This window comes from Agelaius phoeniceus, chromosome 3, assembly GCF_051311805.1.
Source record: "Agelaius phoeniceus isolate bAgePho1 chromosome 3, bAgePho1.hap1, whole genome shotgun sequence".
Taxonomy (NCBI): domain Eukaryota; kingdom Metazoa; phylum Chordata; class Aves; order Passeriformes; family Icteridae; genus Agelaius; species Agelaius phoeniceus.
Window position 1 is genome coordinate 2,416,350 of NC_135267.1, and position 17,500 is coordinate 2,433,849.

General features: G+C 52.1%; 1 protein-coding gene across 2 annotated transcripts in view; it reads right to left on the reverse strand.

Moving 5' to 3' along the window:
- Positions 1 to 2,926: 2,926 nt before the first annotated feature.
- Positions 2,927 to 17,500, reverse strand: part of PNOC (prepronociceptin) — a 33,317-nt gene continuing 18,743 nt past the window's right edge. Inside the window, exons 3-5 of one of the 2 annotated variants that reach the window (XM_077176462.1) lie at positions 10,207 to 10,537; positions 4,505 to 5,800; positions 2,927 to 4,345 (exon numbers count right to left, since the gene is read on the reverse strand). In XM_077176462.1, coding sequence (XP_077032577.1) covers positions 5,760 to 5,800; positions 10,207 to 10,537 — 372 coding nt within the window. In that variant the 3' untranslated portion in view covers positions 2,927 to 4,345; positions 4,505 to 5,759. Of the gene's footprint in view, positions 4,346 to 4,504; positions 10,538 to 17,500 lie in introns of both variants that reach the window. The other variant, XM_077176461.1, reaches the window with a different exon arrangement.

Sequence of the window (17,500 nt, forward strand, 5' to 3'; positions counted from 1 at the left end):
TCCACAAATCCAATGCGTCCCAATCCCCCGAAGATCCCAAATCCCATGGATCCAACCAATCCAATCCCAAATCCAACGCGTCCCGATCCCTCCGAAATTCCCAAATCCCACAGATCCAACCTGTCCCAATCCCTCTGGAGATCCCAAATCCCATGGATCCACCCTGAGCTCATCCCATGGATCCAACCAATCCCAATCCCAATCCCACAGATCCAACCTGTCCCAATCCCCTGAAGATCCCAAATCCCATGGATCCAACCAATCCAATCCCAATCCCACAGATCCAACCTGTCCCAACCCCTCTGGAGATCCCAAATCCCATGGATCCAACCTGAGCTCATTGACCTGTCCCAAATCCCTTGGGAATTCCAAATCCCACAGATCCAACCTGTCCCGATCCCTCTGGAATTCCCAAATCCCACAGATCCAACCTGAGATCCCAATCCCCCTGAAGATCCCAAATCCCACAGATCCAACCTGAGCTCATCCCATGGATCCAACCAATCCAATCCCAATCTAATCCCAATCCCAATCCCAGAGATCCAACCTGTCCCAATCCCTCCGGAATTCCCAAATCCCACAGATCTGACCTGTCCCAATCCCTCTGGAGATCCCAAATCCCACAGATCCAACCTGTCCCAAATCCCACAGATCCAACCTGTCCCAATCCCTCTGGAATTCCCAAATCCCACAGATCCAACCAATCCAATCCCAATCCCACAGATCCAACCTGTCCCGATCCCTCTAAAAGTCCCAAATCCCACAGATCCAACCTATCCCAATCCCCCTGAAGATCCCAAATCCCACGGATCCAACCTGAGCTCATCCCATGGATCCAACCAATCCAATCCCAATCCCAATCCCAATCCCAATCCCACAGATCCAACCTGTCCCAATCCCTCTGAAATTCCCAAATCCCACAAATCCAACCTGTCCCAAATCCCTCTGAAATTCCCAAATCCCACAAATCCAACCTGTCCCGATCCCCCTGAAGATCCCAAATCCCAAGGATCCAACCTGAGCTCATCCCATGGATCCAACCCATCCAATCCCAATCCCAATCCCAATCCCAAATCCCACAGATCCAACCTGTCCCAATCCCCCTGAAGATCCCAAATCCCATGGATCCAACCAATCCAATCCCAATCCCACAGATCCAACCTGTCCCAACCCCTTTGGAGATCCCAAATCCCATGGATCCAATCTGAGCTCATTGACCTGTCCCAAATCCCTTGGGAATTCCCAAATCCCACAGATCCAACCTGTCCTGATCCCTCTGGAATTCCCAAATCCCACAGATCCAACCTGAGATCCCAATCCCCCTGAAGATCCCAAATCCCATGGATCCAACCAATCCCAATCCCACAGATCCAACCTGAGCTCATCCCATGGATCCACCAATCCAATCCCAATCCCAATCCCAATCCCAATCCCACAGATCCAACCTGTCCCAAATCCCCCCAAAGATCCCAAATCCCATGGATCCAACCAATCCAATCCCAATCCCACAGATCCAACCTGTCCCAATCCCTCTGGAATTCCCAAATCCCACAGATCCAACCTGAGCTCATCCCATGGATCTGAGTGGTTCTGATCCCACAGATCCAACCTATCCCAATCCCTCTGGAGATCCCAAATCCCATGGATCCAATCTGAGCTCATTGACCTGTCCCAATCCCTCTGGAGATCCCAAATCCCACAAATCCAACCTGTCCCAATTCCTCTGAAATTCCCAAATCCCACAGATCCGACCTGTTCTGCTCCCTCTGGAATTCCCAATCCCCCAGATCCAACCTGTCCCAATTCCTCTGGAATTCCCAAATCCCACAGATCCAACCTGAGCTCATCCCATGGATCCAACCCATCCAATCCCAATCCCAATCCCAATCCCACAGATCCAACCTGGCTAAATCCCGTCAAAATTCCCAAATCCCACGGATCCAACCTGTCCCGATCCCTCTGGAATTCCCAAATCCCACAAATCCAACCAATCCAATCCCAATCCCACAGATCCAACCTGTCCCAATCCCTCCGGAATTCCCAAATCCCACAGATCTGACCTGTCCCAATCCCTCTGGAGATCCCAAATCCCATGGATCTGACCTGTCCTCATCCCACAGATCCAACCTGTCCTGCTCTCTCTGGAATTCCCAAATCCCACAGATCCAACCTGTCCCGATCCCTCTGGAATTCCCAAATCCCACGGATCCAACCTGAGATCCCAATCCCCCTGAAGATCCCAAATCCCATGGATCCAACCAATCCAATCCCAATCCCAATCCCAAATCCCACAGATCCAACCTGTCCCAACCCCTCTGAAATTCCCAAATCCCACTGATCTGACCTGTCCCAAATCCCTTGGGAATTCCCAAATCCCACAAATCCAACCCATCCCGATCTCTCCGGAATTCCCAAATCCCACAGATCCAACATGTCCTGATCCCTCCTAAATTCCCAAATCCCACTGATCCAACCCCTCCCAATCCCCCAAAGATCGCAAATCCCATGGATCCAACCTGTCCCAATCCCAATCCCAAATCCCCCAAATCCAAAGCGTCCCAATCCCTCTGAAATTCCCAAATCCCACAAATCCAACGCGTCCCAATCCCTCCGAAATTCCCAAATCCCACAGATCCAACCTGTCCCGATCCCTCCGAAATTCCCAAATCCCATGGATCCAACCAATCCAATCCCAATCCCAATCCCAAATCCCACAGATCCGACCTGTCCCGATCCCCCTGAAGATCCCAAATCCCATGGATCCAACCAGTCCAATCCCAATCCCACAAATCCAACCTGTCCAAATCCCTCCAAAATTCCCAAATCCCACAGATCTGACCTGTCCCAAATCCCCCAAATCGGCCCCGTCCCGATGCCTCAGAATTCCCAAATTCCCAGATTTCCCCCGGCACGAGTGGCAATCAGCTCATAGAAACCATAAATGGATTTATTTTGGATTTTTTTGCTCTGTACAACTTTAATGAGAAATCTCAGAAACAACAAAAAAATCAAAATTTCGGGCTCATCCTGGAATTTCCCTTTTTTTTTTTTTTAATTTTTTTTTACATTTTCCCATCGGAATTATCAAAATATTCTCATTTTTTTGGGATTTTGGAGGGATTTTTTTGGGATTTCTTTGGGGTTTTTTGTGATTTTTGTTTTTGGAATCGGCTCGGAACGGCTCCGAGGGTTTGGAATTTTTATTTTTGGTTTCAAAAAATTCAAGGGGAATGAAAAGAAATGAAAATTTCCAGAATTTTGGGGGAAAATTTGGGAAATTTGATTTTTTTTGTCCTTTTTTGGGCAAAATCTCCACTTTTTTGGGTGAAAATTCAATTTTTGGGAGGGGAAAAATTCCTCTTTTTTTAGGTGACAATTTAATTTTTCATTGGCAAAAATTCCTCTTTTTTTCCAAAAAATCCTTTTTTTTGGCCAAAAATTCCTCTTTTTTTTGGCAAAAATTAATTTTTTGAAGGGGGGGCAAAATTTCCTATTTTCTTTACAAAATTCAAATTTTCATTGGCAAAAATTCCTCCTTTTTTTGGGCAAAAATTCTCTTTTTTTGGCAAAAAATTCAAATTTTTTTGGCATAAAATTCCTTTTTCTGGGCAAAAATTAAAAATATTTTTGCAAAAATTCTTTTTCTTTCTGACAAAAATTCCTTTATTTCCACAAAAGTTCCATTTTTTTGGAGCAAAAATTCAAAATTTTTTTGTGGCGAGAATTAAATATTTTTGGCAAAAATGTCTCCTTTTTAGGCAAGAATTCAAATATTTTTTGCGGAAATTCCAATTTTTTCTGCTAAAAATTCGATTGTTTGGGCCAAAAATTCCTTTTTTTCCAGCAAAAATTCCTGGGCTTTTTATGCAGAAATTCCCCTTTTCTGGGTAAAATTTCAGTTTGGGGGAGAGGCAAAAATTCAAATTTTGTCTGCAAAAATTCCTATTTTTTTCGGTCAAAAATCCAATTTTCCTGGGGCAAACATTCAAAATTTTTCCACAAAATCCCAATTTTTTTTTTGTCCAAAAATCTTATTTTTTGGGGGGGAAAAAATTCCAATTTTCCCCACAAAAATCCCAATTTTGGGGGGCAAAATTCCCGTTTTTCCCCTCGCGTTCGGCCTCGGTTCCGCGCGGATCCTCCCGCCCTCACCGCGGCCTCGGGAACCCTCGGGAACTCTCGGAAACCTTCGGGAACTCTCGGGGGAGCCCTCGGAAACCTTCGGGAACCCTCGGGAACTCTCGGAAACCTTCGGGAACTCTCGGGGGAGCCCTCGGAAACCTTCGGGAACTCTCGGGGGAGCCCTCGGAAACCTTCGGGAACGCTCGGGGGAGCCCTCGGAAACCTTCGGGAACTCTCGGGGCAGCCTCGGAAACCCTCGGGAACTCTCGGGGGAGCCCTCGGAAACCTTCGGGAACTCTCGGGGGAGCCCTCGGAAACCTTCGGGAACTCTCGGGGGAGCCCTCGGGAACGCTCGGGAACTCTCGGGGGAGCCCTCGGAAACCCTCGGGAACGCTCGGGAGCCGGCGGGAACCATCGGGGGAGCCTTCGGAAACCGTCGGAAGAGCCCTCAGGAGCCGGCGGGAACCGGCGGGGGCACCCTTGGGAACCGTCAGGAACCGGCGGGGGAGCCCTCGGGAACCGGCGGGAGCCCTCAGGAGCCCTCGGGAACCGGCGGGACGGGATCTGGCGGAAACTGGCGGGGGAGCGCTCGGGAACCGGCGGGGGAGCCCTCGGGGACCGTCGGAAACCGTCGGAAGAGCCCTCGGGAACCGTCGAAAGAGCCCTCAGGAGCCCTCGGGAACCGGTGAGGGAGCCCTCGGGAACCGTCAGGAACCGGCGGGGGAGGGCTCGGTAATCGGCGGGAGCCCTCGGGAACCGTCGGGGGAGCGCTCGGGAACCGTCGGAAACCGCCGGAAGAGCCCTCGGGACCCCTCGGGAAGCGTCGAAAGAGCCCTCAGGAGCCCTCGGGAACCGTCGGGGGAGCCCTCAGGAACCGGTGAGGGAGCCCTCGGGAACCGTCAGGAATCGGCGGGGGAGGGCTCGGTAATCGGCGGGAGCCCTCGGGAACCGTCGGGGGAGCGCTCGGGAGCCCTCGGGAATCGTCGAAAGAGCCCTCAGGAGCCCTCGGGAACCGTCAGGAACCGGTGGGGGAGCGCTCGGGAACCGTCGGAAACCGCCGGAAGAGCCCTCGGGACCCCTCGGGAATCGTCGAAAGAGCCCTCAGGAGCCCTCGGGAACCGGTGGGGGAGCTCTCGGGAGCCCTCGGGAACCGGCGGGTGAGCCCTCGGGAGCCCTCAGGAACCGGCGGGGGAGCCCTCAGGAACGGAGCCCTCGGGAACCGTCAGGGGAGTGCTCGGGAGCCCTCGGGAACCGTCAGGGGAGTGTTCGGGAACTGTCGAGAGCCCTCGGGAACCGTGGGGATGTGGCGGGAACCGGCGGGGGAGCCCTCGGGAGCCGGCAGAAACTGTTTGGGGATCCCTCGGGAACCATCGGGAGAGCCCGGGAAACGTCAGGAGAGCCCTCGGGTGCGCTCGGGAACCGTCGGGGGAGCCCTCGGGACCCCTCGGGAGCCTTCGGGAGCGCTCGGGAGCCTTCGGGAGCCCTCGGGAGCGCTCGGGAGCCCTCGGGAGCCTTCGGGAACGCTCGGGAGCCGTCGGCTCGGGGTAGGCGGAGCTTTGGCGGCCTCGGGGCTCCGGAGCCGAAGCGCTTCGGGTCCCGCCGGGAGCTGGCGCGGCCGGGCCCGAGCCGGGGTTGGGTTAATTGGGCCTCGGCCGGGCCGGGAGGCGGTGCCGGAACGCTACAGAAAATATAAAATAACGAGGGGAAAAGAAAGGGGAAAAGGAAAAAAAATAGAAAATGAAATAGGGAAAAGGAAGGGGAAAATAAAATTAAAAAAAAAAAGGAGATAAAATGGGGAAAAGGGGAAAATAAAATTAAAAAAAAGGAGATAAAATGGGGAAAAGGAAGGGGGAAAGAAAACAAAATGAAATTAAATAGAGGAAAGAAAGGGGGAAAAATACAAGATAAAATGGGGGAAAGGAAGAGGAAAATTAAAATAAAATGAAATAAAATGAAATAAAATAAAATAAAATAAAATAAAATAAAGGAAGGGAAAATAAAAAAGGGCGGAGTGAAATGGGGGAAGAGAAGGGGAAAATAAAAAAATAAAATGGGGAAAAGGAAGGGGAAAAAATACAAAATAAAATGTGGAAAAGAAAGGGGGAAATTATTAAAAAATAAAATTTAATAGGGAAAAGAAAGAGGGGAAAGTACAAAATAAAATGAAGAAGTGAAAAGGAAAAAATACGAAATGAAATGGGGGAAAGGAAGGGGAAAATTAAAATAAAATGAAATGAAATAAAATAAAATAAGGAAAAGGAAGGGAAAATTAAAAAAGGGCAGAGTGAAATGGGGGAAAGAGAGGGGGAAAATAAAAAAAATAAAATGGGGAAAAAATACAAAATAAAATGTGGAAAAGATAGGGGAAAATTATTAAAAAATAAAATTAAATAAGGAAAAGAAAGAGGGGAAAATACAAAATAAAATGAAGAAGTGAAAAGGAAAAAAATAGGAAATGAAGTGGGGGAAAGGAAGGGGAAAAGAAAAAAAAACCAAAATAAAATGGGGAAAAGGAAAGGAAAATAAAATGAGATTAAATAGAGGAAAGAAAGGGGGAAAAAGGAAAATAAAGAGAAAAATGTTTAAAGAGTGGGGGAAAAGGGAAATAAAGGGAAAATGTAAAAAGCGGGGGAAAAAGAGAAAAAATAATTTAAAAAGTGGTGGAAAATGGGAAATAAAGAGGGGAAAAAGGGGAAAAATAGAGGGAAAAAATTAAAAGGGGGAAAAAGGGAAAAAAGAGAAAAAAATTTTAAAAGTTGGGAATAAAAGGGGGAAAAGAGAAAAAAAAATGTAAAAAATGGGGGGAAAATGGTAAAAAAAGAAGGAAAGGCCAAAGCAGCTGAGCCGAGAGCAGGGGAGGGGAATTTTGGAATTTCAGAATTTTGGAATTTCAGAATTTTGGAATTTTGGAATTTCAGAAATTTGGAATTTCAGAATTTTGGAATTTTGGAATTCCTCTCCCGGAATTTTGGGAGATTCCAGCCAGGGAGGGGAAAAATAGGAAAAAAATTTAATTTAAAAAAGTGGAAAAATGTGAAAATTCTCCCAAATTTGGGATTTTTTTGGGGAATTGCAGCGTGGGACTGGAGAGTTCTGGGCAGGAATTGGTTAATTTGAAATGGGGTTCTACTTGGATTTATTTTAATTTTTTAAAAATTCATTTTATTTAATTTATTTTTATTTCTATTTCTTTATATTTTTATTTAACTTTAATTTATTTTCATTTTTCTTCATTTTATTTTTCTTGGTTTTTTTATTTCTTGAATTTTTAAAAATTTATTTAAATTTTTTCTAGATATTTCTTTTTATTTAATTGAATTTAATTCAAATTTTATTCACCTTTAAAATTTATTTTAAATGCTTCTCTTCCATTTACCTTAAATATTTTAACTCATTTTTTAAACTTCTTTTAAATCATTTTGACCAATCTTTTATTTATTTTAAATAATTCCATTTCATTCTTTATTCCTTTTAAATATTTTTAAAATTTTTAAAATTTTTATCTCTTTATCTCTTCAGAATATTTTTGAAATCTCTTTTTTATTCCTTTTTGAAAATATTTTTGAACTTTGTCCTTTATTTCTTTACAATATCTTTGAAATTTATCCTTTATTTCTTTTAAATTTTTTGAAACTTCTTTTGATTTCTTTTAAATATTTTCCATTTATCCTGAAATGATTTGATTTTCACGTCTTGAAATTTGAAATTTCCTTCTTTATTTAACATTATTTCAAAATTCTATTTTAAATCTCCATGGAATTTTAAAACTTTAAATTAAATTTTTTAATTTTTCAATTTCATTTACAAAAAAAACTCCTTTTTTTTTTTTTTTAACATTTCCCATATTTCTTTGGATTTTTGATTCTTTTTTCCCAATTTTTTATTGGGGGGAACCGACCCCTGCTGGACCTGGAGCAGCAGCCCCGGCAGGGGACACTGAGGGTGACACTGAGGGTGACACTGAGGGTGACACCGAGGGTGACACCGAGGGTGACACTGAGGGTGACACCGAGGGTGACACCGAGGGTGACACTGAGGGTGACACTGAAGGGACACTGAGGGTGACCTGAGGGTGACCCAAAAGTGACCTTGAAGGTGACCCCAAAAGTGGCCCCAAAGTGACGCTGAAGGTGACCCCAAAGGTGACACCGGGGGTGACCCTGAGGGCAGCCTGGGGATGACCCAAAGGTGACCCTGAGGGTGACCCCAGTGGTGACCCCGACCCTGAGGGTGACCCTGAGGGTGACCTCAGTGGTGACCTGGGAGGTGACCCCCAAGGTGACCCTGAGGGCAGCACTGGGGACATCCCAAAGGTGACCCTGAGGGTGGCTCCAAGGGTGACCCTGAGGGTGACCTGGGGGCAACCCAAAGGTGACCCCAAAGGTGACCCTGAGGGTGACCTCAAAGGTGACCCCAAAGGTGACCCTGAGGGTGACCTCAAAGGTGACCCCAAAGGTGACCCTGAGGGTGACTCCAACCCTGGAGGTGACCCTGAGGGCAATGCTGAGGGTGACCCCAGTGGTGACCTGGGAGGTGACACCAAAGGTGACCCCAAAGGTGACCCTGAGGGTGCCCCCAAAGGTGCCCCTGGAGGTGATCTTGAAGGTGAGGTCACCCCAAAGGTGACCCTGAGGGTGACCCCAAAGGTGACTCCACAGGTGAGCCCAAAAGCGGCCTCGAAGGTGCTCCCAAAGGTGACCTCAAAGGGGGGGTGACCCCAAAGGTGACCATGAGGAGGTGACCATGGAGGTGACACCAAGGTGCCCCCAAAGGTGACCTCAAAGGGGGGTGACCCCAAAGGTGACCATGAGGGTGACCATGGAGGTGGTGCCAAGGTGCCCCCAAAGGTGACCTCAAAGGTGCCCAAAGGCAACCACAAAGGTGACCCCAAAGGTGACCCTGAGGGCAACCCCAAAGATGACCCTGAAGGTGCCCCCAAAGGTGACCACAAAGGCAGCCCCGAGGGTGACCATGAGGGTGACCCTGAGGGTGACCCCAGAGGTGACCATGAAGGTGACCATAACAGTGACCCCAAGGGTGACCTCAAGGTGACCACAACGGTGACCATAAAGTCATGGAGTGGCCATGAACCCAAGGGTGACCACAAGGGCAACCCCAAAGGTGACTTTAAAGGCAACTATGGCGGTCACCCCCATGGTGACCCCAAAGGTGCCCACAAAGGTGCCCACAAAGGTGACCCTGAGGGTGCCTGAAAGGTGCCCCCAAGGTGACCCCAAAGGTGACCCTGAGGGTGACCTGAAGGTGCCCCCAAGGTGACCCCAAAGGTGACCCCAAGGGTGACCTGAAGGTGCCCCCTAAGGTGCTCCCAAGGGTGACCTGAAGGTGCCCCCAAAGGGGATCTCAGGGTGCCCTAAAGGTGCCCCCAAGGGTGACTCCAAAGGTGACCTGAAGGTGCCCCCAAGGTGACCCTGAAGGTGCCCCAAAGGCACCCCCAAGGGTGACCCTGAGGGTGACCTGAAGGTGCCCCCAAGGTGCCCCCAAAGGGGATATCAGGGTGCCCCAAAGGTGACCCTGAGGGTGACCCGAAGGTGCCCCCAAGGTGACCCCAAAGGTGACCCCAAGGGTGACTGAAAGGTGCCCCCTAAGGTGCCCCCAAGGGTGACCTGAAGGTGCCCCCAAAATGATCCCTAGGGTGGCTCGAAGGTGTCCCAAAGGTGCCCCCAAGGGTGACCTGAAGGTGCCCCCAAGGTGCCCCCAAAGGGGATCTCAGGGTGCCCGAAAGGTGCCCCCAAGGGTGACCCCAAAGGGGATCTCAGGGTGTCCCAAAGGTGCCCCCTAAGGTGCCCCCAAGGTGACCCCAAAGGTCCCCCCAAAGGTGACCCAAGGGCGCCCCAAATCAGCCCCCAAGGTCCCTCCCGCCGTGTCCCTCCCTGTGGCGGCGCCGGCGTTTCCGAGCCGTGTTTCCGAATGGGATTTTTTCTCTTGGTGATGGCCCCCTTGTAGGATGGCACCCATGGGATGTGGCGGGCGGGGTGTGGAGGGTTGGATGCCATGCTCGGATCCCACGCTTGGATCCCGTTTAGATCTCGTTGGCGTCGCCGGCGCCGCCGCGGCCGTACTCACTGGAGCGCGGCGCCATGCCCAGGTACTGCTTCAGGAACTCGCTAAACCTCTTCTGGTTGTTCCACTTCCGCGCCGACTTGCGCACCCCGATGAAGCCCCCGTACCTCTTCTGCACCCCCTTGGCCGCCCGGTCCGCGCCCGGCCGCCGGGAAATGTCCTCCTGCTCTTCCTCCTCCTCCTCCTCGTGCTGGGGCTGGGCCCAGGGGGACGGGCCCGAGGGCCAGGGCCGGCCGGAGAGGCGGCGGGGCCGCGGCGACGCTCGGAGGGTGGCAGCGCACAGCTCCCAGGTGGCACGGGGCACGGCCTGGCCTTCGCACTCCAGGATGCAGATCTGAGGGGACAAGGGGGACAAGGGGGACAGGGTCAGGGGGCCATGGTGGCATGGGGCACGGCTTGGATGCAGATCTGAGGGGACAAGGGGGACAGGGACAGGGACAGGGAGCCGTGGTGGCAGTGCACAGCTCCTGGGTGGCACAGGGCATGGCTTGGATGCAGATCTGAGGGGACAAGGGGGGACAGGGTCAGGGGCTGGTGACCCTCAGGTGGTGGCAGTGCACAGCTCCTGGGTGGCACGGGGCACAGCTTGGATGCAGATCTGAGGGGACAAGGGGGGACAGGGTCGGAGGGGTGGTGCCAGGGGGTCGGGAGGGGTTGGGGGAATGGTGGCGTCACCGCAATGCTGGAGCATCCCCAACATCCAACCTGGCACCACCCAGCACTGACACTGACACCCAACACTGAGACTGACACCCAACACTGACACCCATCCCGACACTGACACTGACACCCAACACTGACACTGACACCCAACACTGACACCCATCCCGACACTGACACCCATTCCAACAGCCATCCCGACACCCATCCTGACACCCATCCCAACACCAGCACCCATCCCAACACCCATCCTGACACCAACACCCATCCTGACACCCAGCCCAACAGCCGTCCCAACACCAGCACCCATCCCGACACCCATCCCATTGGAATTGCCCACGGGAAGGTGCTGGCAGCTCCTCAGAGGAGGAGATGAAGGTGACTCGAAGGTGCCCCAAAGCTGCTGGAGATGCTCAACTCCTTTTTTTGATGTCACCAACCCCACCATGGTTGTGTCTCAACCCTTTCCAGGCCAGACAGGACATGGAAAGTCCTTTTGTGGTGTCACCAAACCCATGATGGTTGTGTCTGATCCCTATCCAGGCCAGATAGGACATGGAAAGTCCTTTTTTGGTGCCACCAACCCCACCATGGTTGTGTCTCATCCCTTTCCAGGCCAGACAGAACATGGAAATTCCTTTTTGTGGTGCCACCAAACCCACCAGGGTTGTGTCTCATCCCTTTCCAGGCCAGACAGGACATGGAAATTCCTTTTTGTGGTGCCACCAAACCCACCAGGGTTGTGTCTCATCCCTTTCCAAGCTTGACAGGACATGGAAATTCCTTTTTGTGATGCCACCAAACCCACCACGGTTGGGTCTCGTTCCTTTCCAAGCTTACAGGATGTGAAAAGTCCTTTTTTGGTGCCACCAAACCCACCAGGGTTGTCTCAACTCCTTTCAGGCCAGACAGGACATGGAAATTCCTTTTTTGGTGCCACCAAACCACCACGGTTGGGTCTCGTTCCTTTCCAAGCTTACAGGATGTGAAAAGTCCTTTGTGGTGCCACCAACCGCACCAGGGTTGTGTCTCAACCCTTTCCAGGCCATGAACATGGCCCTGTCCCTGCCGTGGGGTTTTGGTGCCACCAAACCCACCATGGTTGGGTCTCAACCCTTTCCAGGCCGGACAGGACATGGAAACTCCTTTGTGGTGCCACCAAACCCACCAGGGTTGTCTCAACCCTTTCCAAGCTTGACAGGACATGGAAACTCCTTTCTTGGTGTAACCAAACCCGTGATGGCTGTGTCTCATCCCTTTCCAGGCTGGACAGAACACGCAAAGTCCTTTGTGGTGCCACCAAACCCACCAGGGTTGTGTCTCAACTTTTTCCAGGCCAGACAGGACATGGAAATTCCTTTTTTGGTGTCACCAAACCTGTGATGGTTGGGTCTCATCCCTTTCCAGTCCGGACAGGACATGGAAACTCCTTTTTGTGGTGCCACCAAACCCACCACGGTTGGGTCTCGTTCCTTTCCAAGCTTACAGGATGTGAAAAGTCCTTTGTGGTGCCACCAACCCCACCATGGTTGTGTCTCAACCCTTTCCAGGCCAGACAGGACATGGAAATTCCTTTTTTGGTGCCACCAAACCCACCAGGGTTGTCTCAACTTTTTCCAGGCCAGACAGGACATGGAAATTCCTTTTTTGGTGCCACCAAACCCACCAGGGTTGTGTCTCATCCCTTTCCAGGCCATGAACATGGCCCTGTCCCTGCTGTGGGGTTTTGGTGCCACCAAACCCACCAGGGTTTGTCTCAACTCTTTCCAGGCCGACAGGACATGGAAATTCCTTTTTTGGTGCCACCAAACCCACCAGGGTTGTCTCAACCTTTTCCAAGCTTGACAGGACATGGAAATTCCTTTCTTGGTGTAACCAAACCCATGATGGTTGTGTCTCATCCCTTTCCAGGCTGGACAGAACACGCAAAGTCCTTTGTGATGCCACCGAACCCACCACGGTTGGGTCTCGTTCCTTTCCAAGCTTACAGGATGTGAAAAGTCCTTTTTTGGTGCCACCAAACCCACCAGGGTTGTGTCTCAACTCCTTCCAGGCCAGACAGGACATGGAACATCCTTTTTGTGGTGCCACCAAACCCACCACAGTTGTGTCTGATCCCTTTCCAGGCCAGACAGGACATGGAAATTCCTTTTTTGGTGCCACCAACCGCACCAGGGTTGGGTCTTATCCCTTTCCAGGCCAGACAGGACATGGAAACTCCTTTGTGGTGCCACCAAACCCACCATGGTTGGGTCTCATTCCTTTCCAAGCTTACAGGATGTGAAAAGTCCTTTGTGGTGCCACCAAACCCACCAGGGTTATCTCAACCCTTTCCAGGCCCGACAGGACATGGAAATTCCTTTTTTGGTGCCACCAAACCCACCAGGGTTGTGTCTCAACCCTTTCCAGGCCATGAACATGGCCCTGTCCCTGCTGTGGAGTTTTGGTGCCACCAAACCCACCAGGGTTGGGTCTCGTTCCTTTCCAAGCTTACAGGATGTGAAAAGTCCTTTGTGGTGTCACCAACCGCACCAGGGTTATGTCTCAACCCTTTCCAGCTCAGACAGGACATGCAAAGCTCTTTTTTGGTGCCACCAAACCCACCATGGTTGTCTCAATCCTTTCCAGGCCATGAACATGGCCCTGTCCCTGCCGTGGGGTTTTGGTGCCACCAAACCCACCAGGGTTGGGTCTCAACCCTTTCCAGGCCAGACAGGACATGGAAAGTCCTTTTTTGGTGCCACCAAACCACCACGGTTGGGTCTCATTCCTTTCCAAGCTTACAGGATGTGAAAAGTCCTTTGTGGTGCCACCAACCCCACCACGGTTGGGTCTCAACCCTTTCCAAGCTTGACAGGACACGCAAAGTCCTTTGTGGTGCCACCAAATCCACCAGGGTTGTCTCAACCCTTTCCAGGCCAGACAGGACTTGCAAAGTCCTTTGTGGTGCCACCAAACCCACCATGGTTGTGTCTCAACTCTTTCCAGGCCAGACAGGACATGGAAATTCCTTTTTTGGTGCCACCAAACCCACCATGGTTGGGTCTCAACTCTTTCCAAGCTTGACAGGACATGCAAACTCCTTTGTGGTGCCACCAAACCACCAGGGTTTTGTCTCATCCCTTTCCAGGCCATGAACATGGCCCTGTCCCTGCTGTGGGGTTTTGGTGCCACCAAACCCACCATGGTTGGGTCTCAACTCTTTCCAGGCCAGACAGGACATGGAAACTCCTTTGTGGTGCCACCAAACCACCACGGTTGGGTCTCGTTCCTTTCCAAGCTTACAGGATGTGAAAAGTCCTTTTTTGGTGCCACCAAACCCATGATGGTTGTGTCTCATTCCTTTCCAGGCCAGACAGGACATGGAACATCCTTTTTGTGGTGCCACCAAACCCACCACAGTTGTGTCTGATCCCTTTCCAGGCCAGACAGGACATGGAAATTCCTTTTTTGGTGCCACCAACCGCACCAGGGTTGGGTCTCATCCCTTTCCAGGCCAGACAGGACATGTGAAGTCCTTTGTGGTGCCACCAAACCCACCATGGTTGGGTCTCAACCCTTTCCAAGCCCGACAGGACATGGAAACTCCTTTGTGGTGCCACCAAACCCACCAGGGTTGTCTCAACTCCTTCCAGGCCAGACAGGACACGCAAATTCCTTTTTTGGTGCCACCAACCCCACCATGGTTGTGTCTCATTCCTTTCCAAGCTTGACAGGACATGGAAATTCCTTTTTTGGTGCCACCAACCCCACCATGGTTGTGTCTCATTCCTTTCCAGGCCAGAATGGACAAGGAAATTCCTTTTTTGGTGTCACCAGGGGAAACCATCCAGGAGCAAATCGTGGAAGAGCCAAACTCGGTGAGCTCTGGAGGAACCGTGGGTGGGCAGCCCGGGAGGGAAGGGTTCTCCTCATCTCCATCCCAACGTCTCCATCGCGGTGGGACCCTTCAGGCTGGGTTCACCCGAGCCAGGTGGGGATTCCCATCCTCTCCTCAAACCCTCAGATCCATTTCTGATCCTTTTTTCCCCTCAATCCACCCCTCACTCCACCCTGTTCCTCACAGCAGGCCCATCCTCCCCATGCTTCCTCCACCCAAGAAAAATCCGGGATTTATTCCTGGAAATTCACCAAAACCTCCTTTTTTTGCCCCATAAAAATGAGCAATTCCCATGGGATGGGACAACGGGGACCTGCTCACACCCAGAGGAGCCGGGGGACATCTGGGGGGGCTCTCATGGCCCCAAAACCTCTGCAGGGCCTCTCTCCACCTTGGCACGGCCACCCTGGTGCCGCTGCTGGAGCTCCACCGGCTCCTCCCAGCCTCTGCTGAGGGCTCCTCCCAAAATCCCAAAAGGGGGAGAATTGTCCCCAAACCAGGCGGTGGCGGGGGTCTTGTGGCATGGGGCCTTGGGGAGACACCGAGGGTGAGCTCTCCTGGCATCTCCAAGGCTTTGGGAGGGTCTGGGTGTCCTCTCCTGGCATCTGCAAGGATTTGGAAGGCTCTGAGATGTCCTGAGGTCTTCTTCTGGCATCTCCAAGGCTTTGGGAGGGTCTGAATGTCCTCTCCTGGGCTTTGGAAGGGTCTGAGATGAGCTGAGGTCCTCTCCTGGCATCTCCAAGGCTTTGGGAGGGTCTGAGCTGCACCTCCAAGGTTTTGGGAGGGTCTGAGGTCCTCTCCTGGCATCTCCCAGGCTTTGAAAGGCTCTGGGCCGCATCTCCAGGGCTTTGGGAGGGTCTGAGATGAGCTGAGGTCCTCTCCTGGCATCTCCAATGCTTTGGAAAGGTCTGGGTGTCCTCTCCTGGCATCTCCAAGGCTTTGGAAGGGTCTGGGTGTCCTCTCCTGGCATCTCCAGGGTTTTGGAAAGGTCTGAGCTGCATCTCCCAGGCTTTGGAAGGGTCTGAGATGAGCTGAGGTCCTCTCCTGGCATCTCCAAGGCCTTGGAAGGGTCTGAGGTTCCTCTCCTGGCATCGCCAGGGCTTTGGAGAGATCTGGGTGTCCTCTCCTGGCATCTGCAAGGCCTTGGAAGGGTCTGAGGTCCTTTCCTGGCATCTCCCAGGCTTTGGAAGGGTCTGAGCTGCATCTCCCAGGCTTTGGAGAGATCTGGGTGTCCTCTCCTGGCATCTGCAAGGATTTGGAAAGGTCTGGGTGTCCTCTCCTGGCATCTCCAAGGCTTTGGAAGGGTCTGAGATGTCCTGAGGTTCCTCTCCTGGCATCTCCAAGGCTTTGGAGAGATCTGGGTGTCCTCTCCTGGCATCTCCAAGGATTTGGAAGGCTCTGAGATGAGCTGAGGTTCCTCTCCTGGCATCTCCAAGGCTTTGGGAGGGTCTGGGTGTCCTCTCCTGACATCTCCCAGGCTTTGGAAAGCTCTGAGGTCCTCTCCTGGCATCTCCCAGGCTTTGGAAAGCTCTGAGGTCCTCTCCTGGCATCTCCCAGGCTTTGGAAAGCTCTGAGGTCCTCTCCTGGCATCTCCCAGGCTTTGGGAGGCTCTGAGCTGCATCTCCCAGGCTTTGGAAGGGTCTGGGTGTCCTCTCCTGGCATCTCCCAGGCTTTGGGAGGCTCTGAGCTGCTGAAGGTGATGGATCCCACGGAGGTGACAGCTCCAAGGTCCCGGCAGGGACATCCCGGGCTCCTGGGCCACCAGGCTGAGGTGACAATTCTGGAAGTGGCTCCTGTCCCCACTTTGGAGCGGGCCGGGATCCTCAGGGAAGAACGTCCAGAACCACCCAGGGAGGCTCCTTCAACCCTTAGGAGATCCCAAATCCCACCAGGAGGCTCCTCCAAACCCCAGGAGATCCCAAATCCCACCAGGAGGCTCCTTCAAACCTCAGGAGATCCCAAATCCCACCAGGAGGCTCCTTCAAACCTCAGGGGATCCCAAATCCCACCAGGAGGCTCCTTCAAACCCCAGGAGATCCCAAATCCCACCAGGAGGCTCCTCCCAGCCCCAGGAGATCCCAAATCCCACCAGGAGGCTCCTCCCAGCCCCAGGAGATCCCAAATCCCACCAGGAGGCTCCTTCCAACCTCAGGAGATCCCAAATCCCACCAGGAGGGTCCATCCAGCCCCAGGAGATCCCAAATCCCACCAGGAGGGTCCATCCAGCCCCAGGAGATCCCAAATCCCACCAGGAGGGTCCTTCAAACCTCAGGAGATCCCAAATCCCACCAGGAGGCTCCTTCAAACCCCAGGAGATCCCAGATCCCACCAGGAGGGTCCATCCAGCCCCAGGAGATCCCAAATCCCACCAGGAGGCTCCTTCAAACCCCAGGAGATCCCAAATCCCACCAGGAGGGTCCCTCAAACCTCAGGAGATCCCAAATCCCACCAGGAGGCTCCATCCAGCCTCAGGAGATCCCAAATCCCACCAGGAGGCTCCTCCAAACCCCAGGAGATCCCAAATCCCACCAGGAGGCTCCTTCAAACCCCAGGAGATCCCAAATCCCACCAGGAGGCTCCTTCAAACCCCAGGAGATCCCAAATCCCACCAGGAGGCTCCTTCAAACCCCAGGAGATCCCAAATCCCACCAGGAGGCTCCATCCAGCCCCAGGAGATCCCAAATCCCACCAGGAGGCTCCTTCAGACCTCAGGAGATCCCAAATCCCACCAGGAGGGTCCTCCCAGCCTCAGGAGAT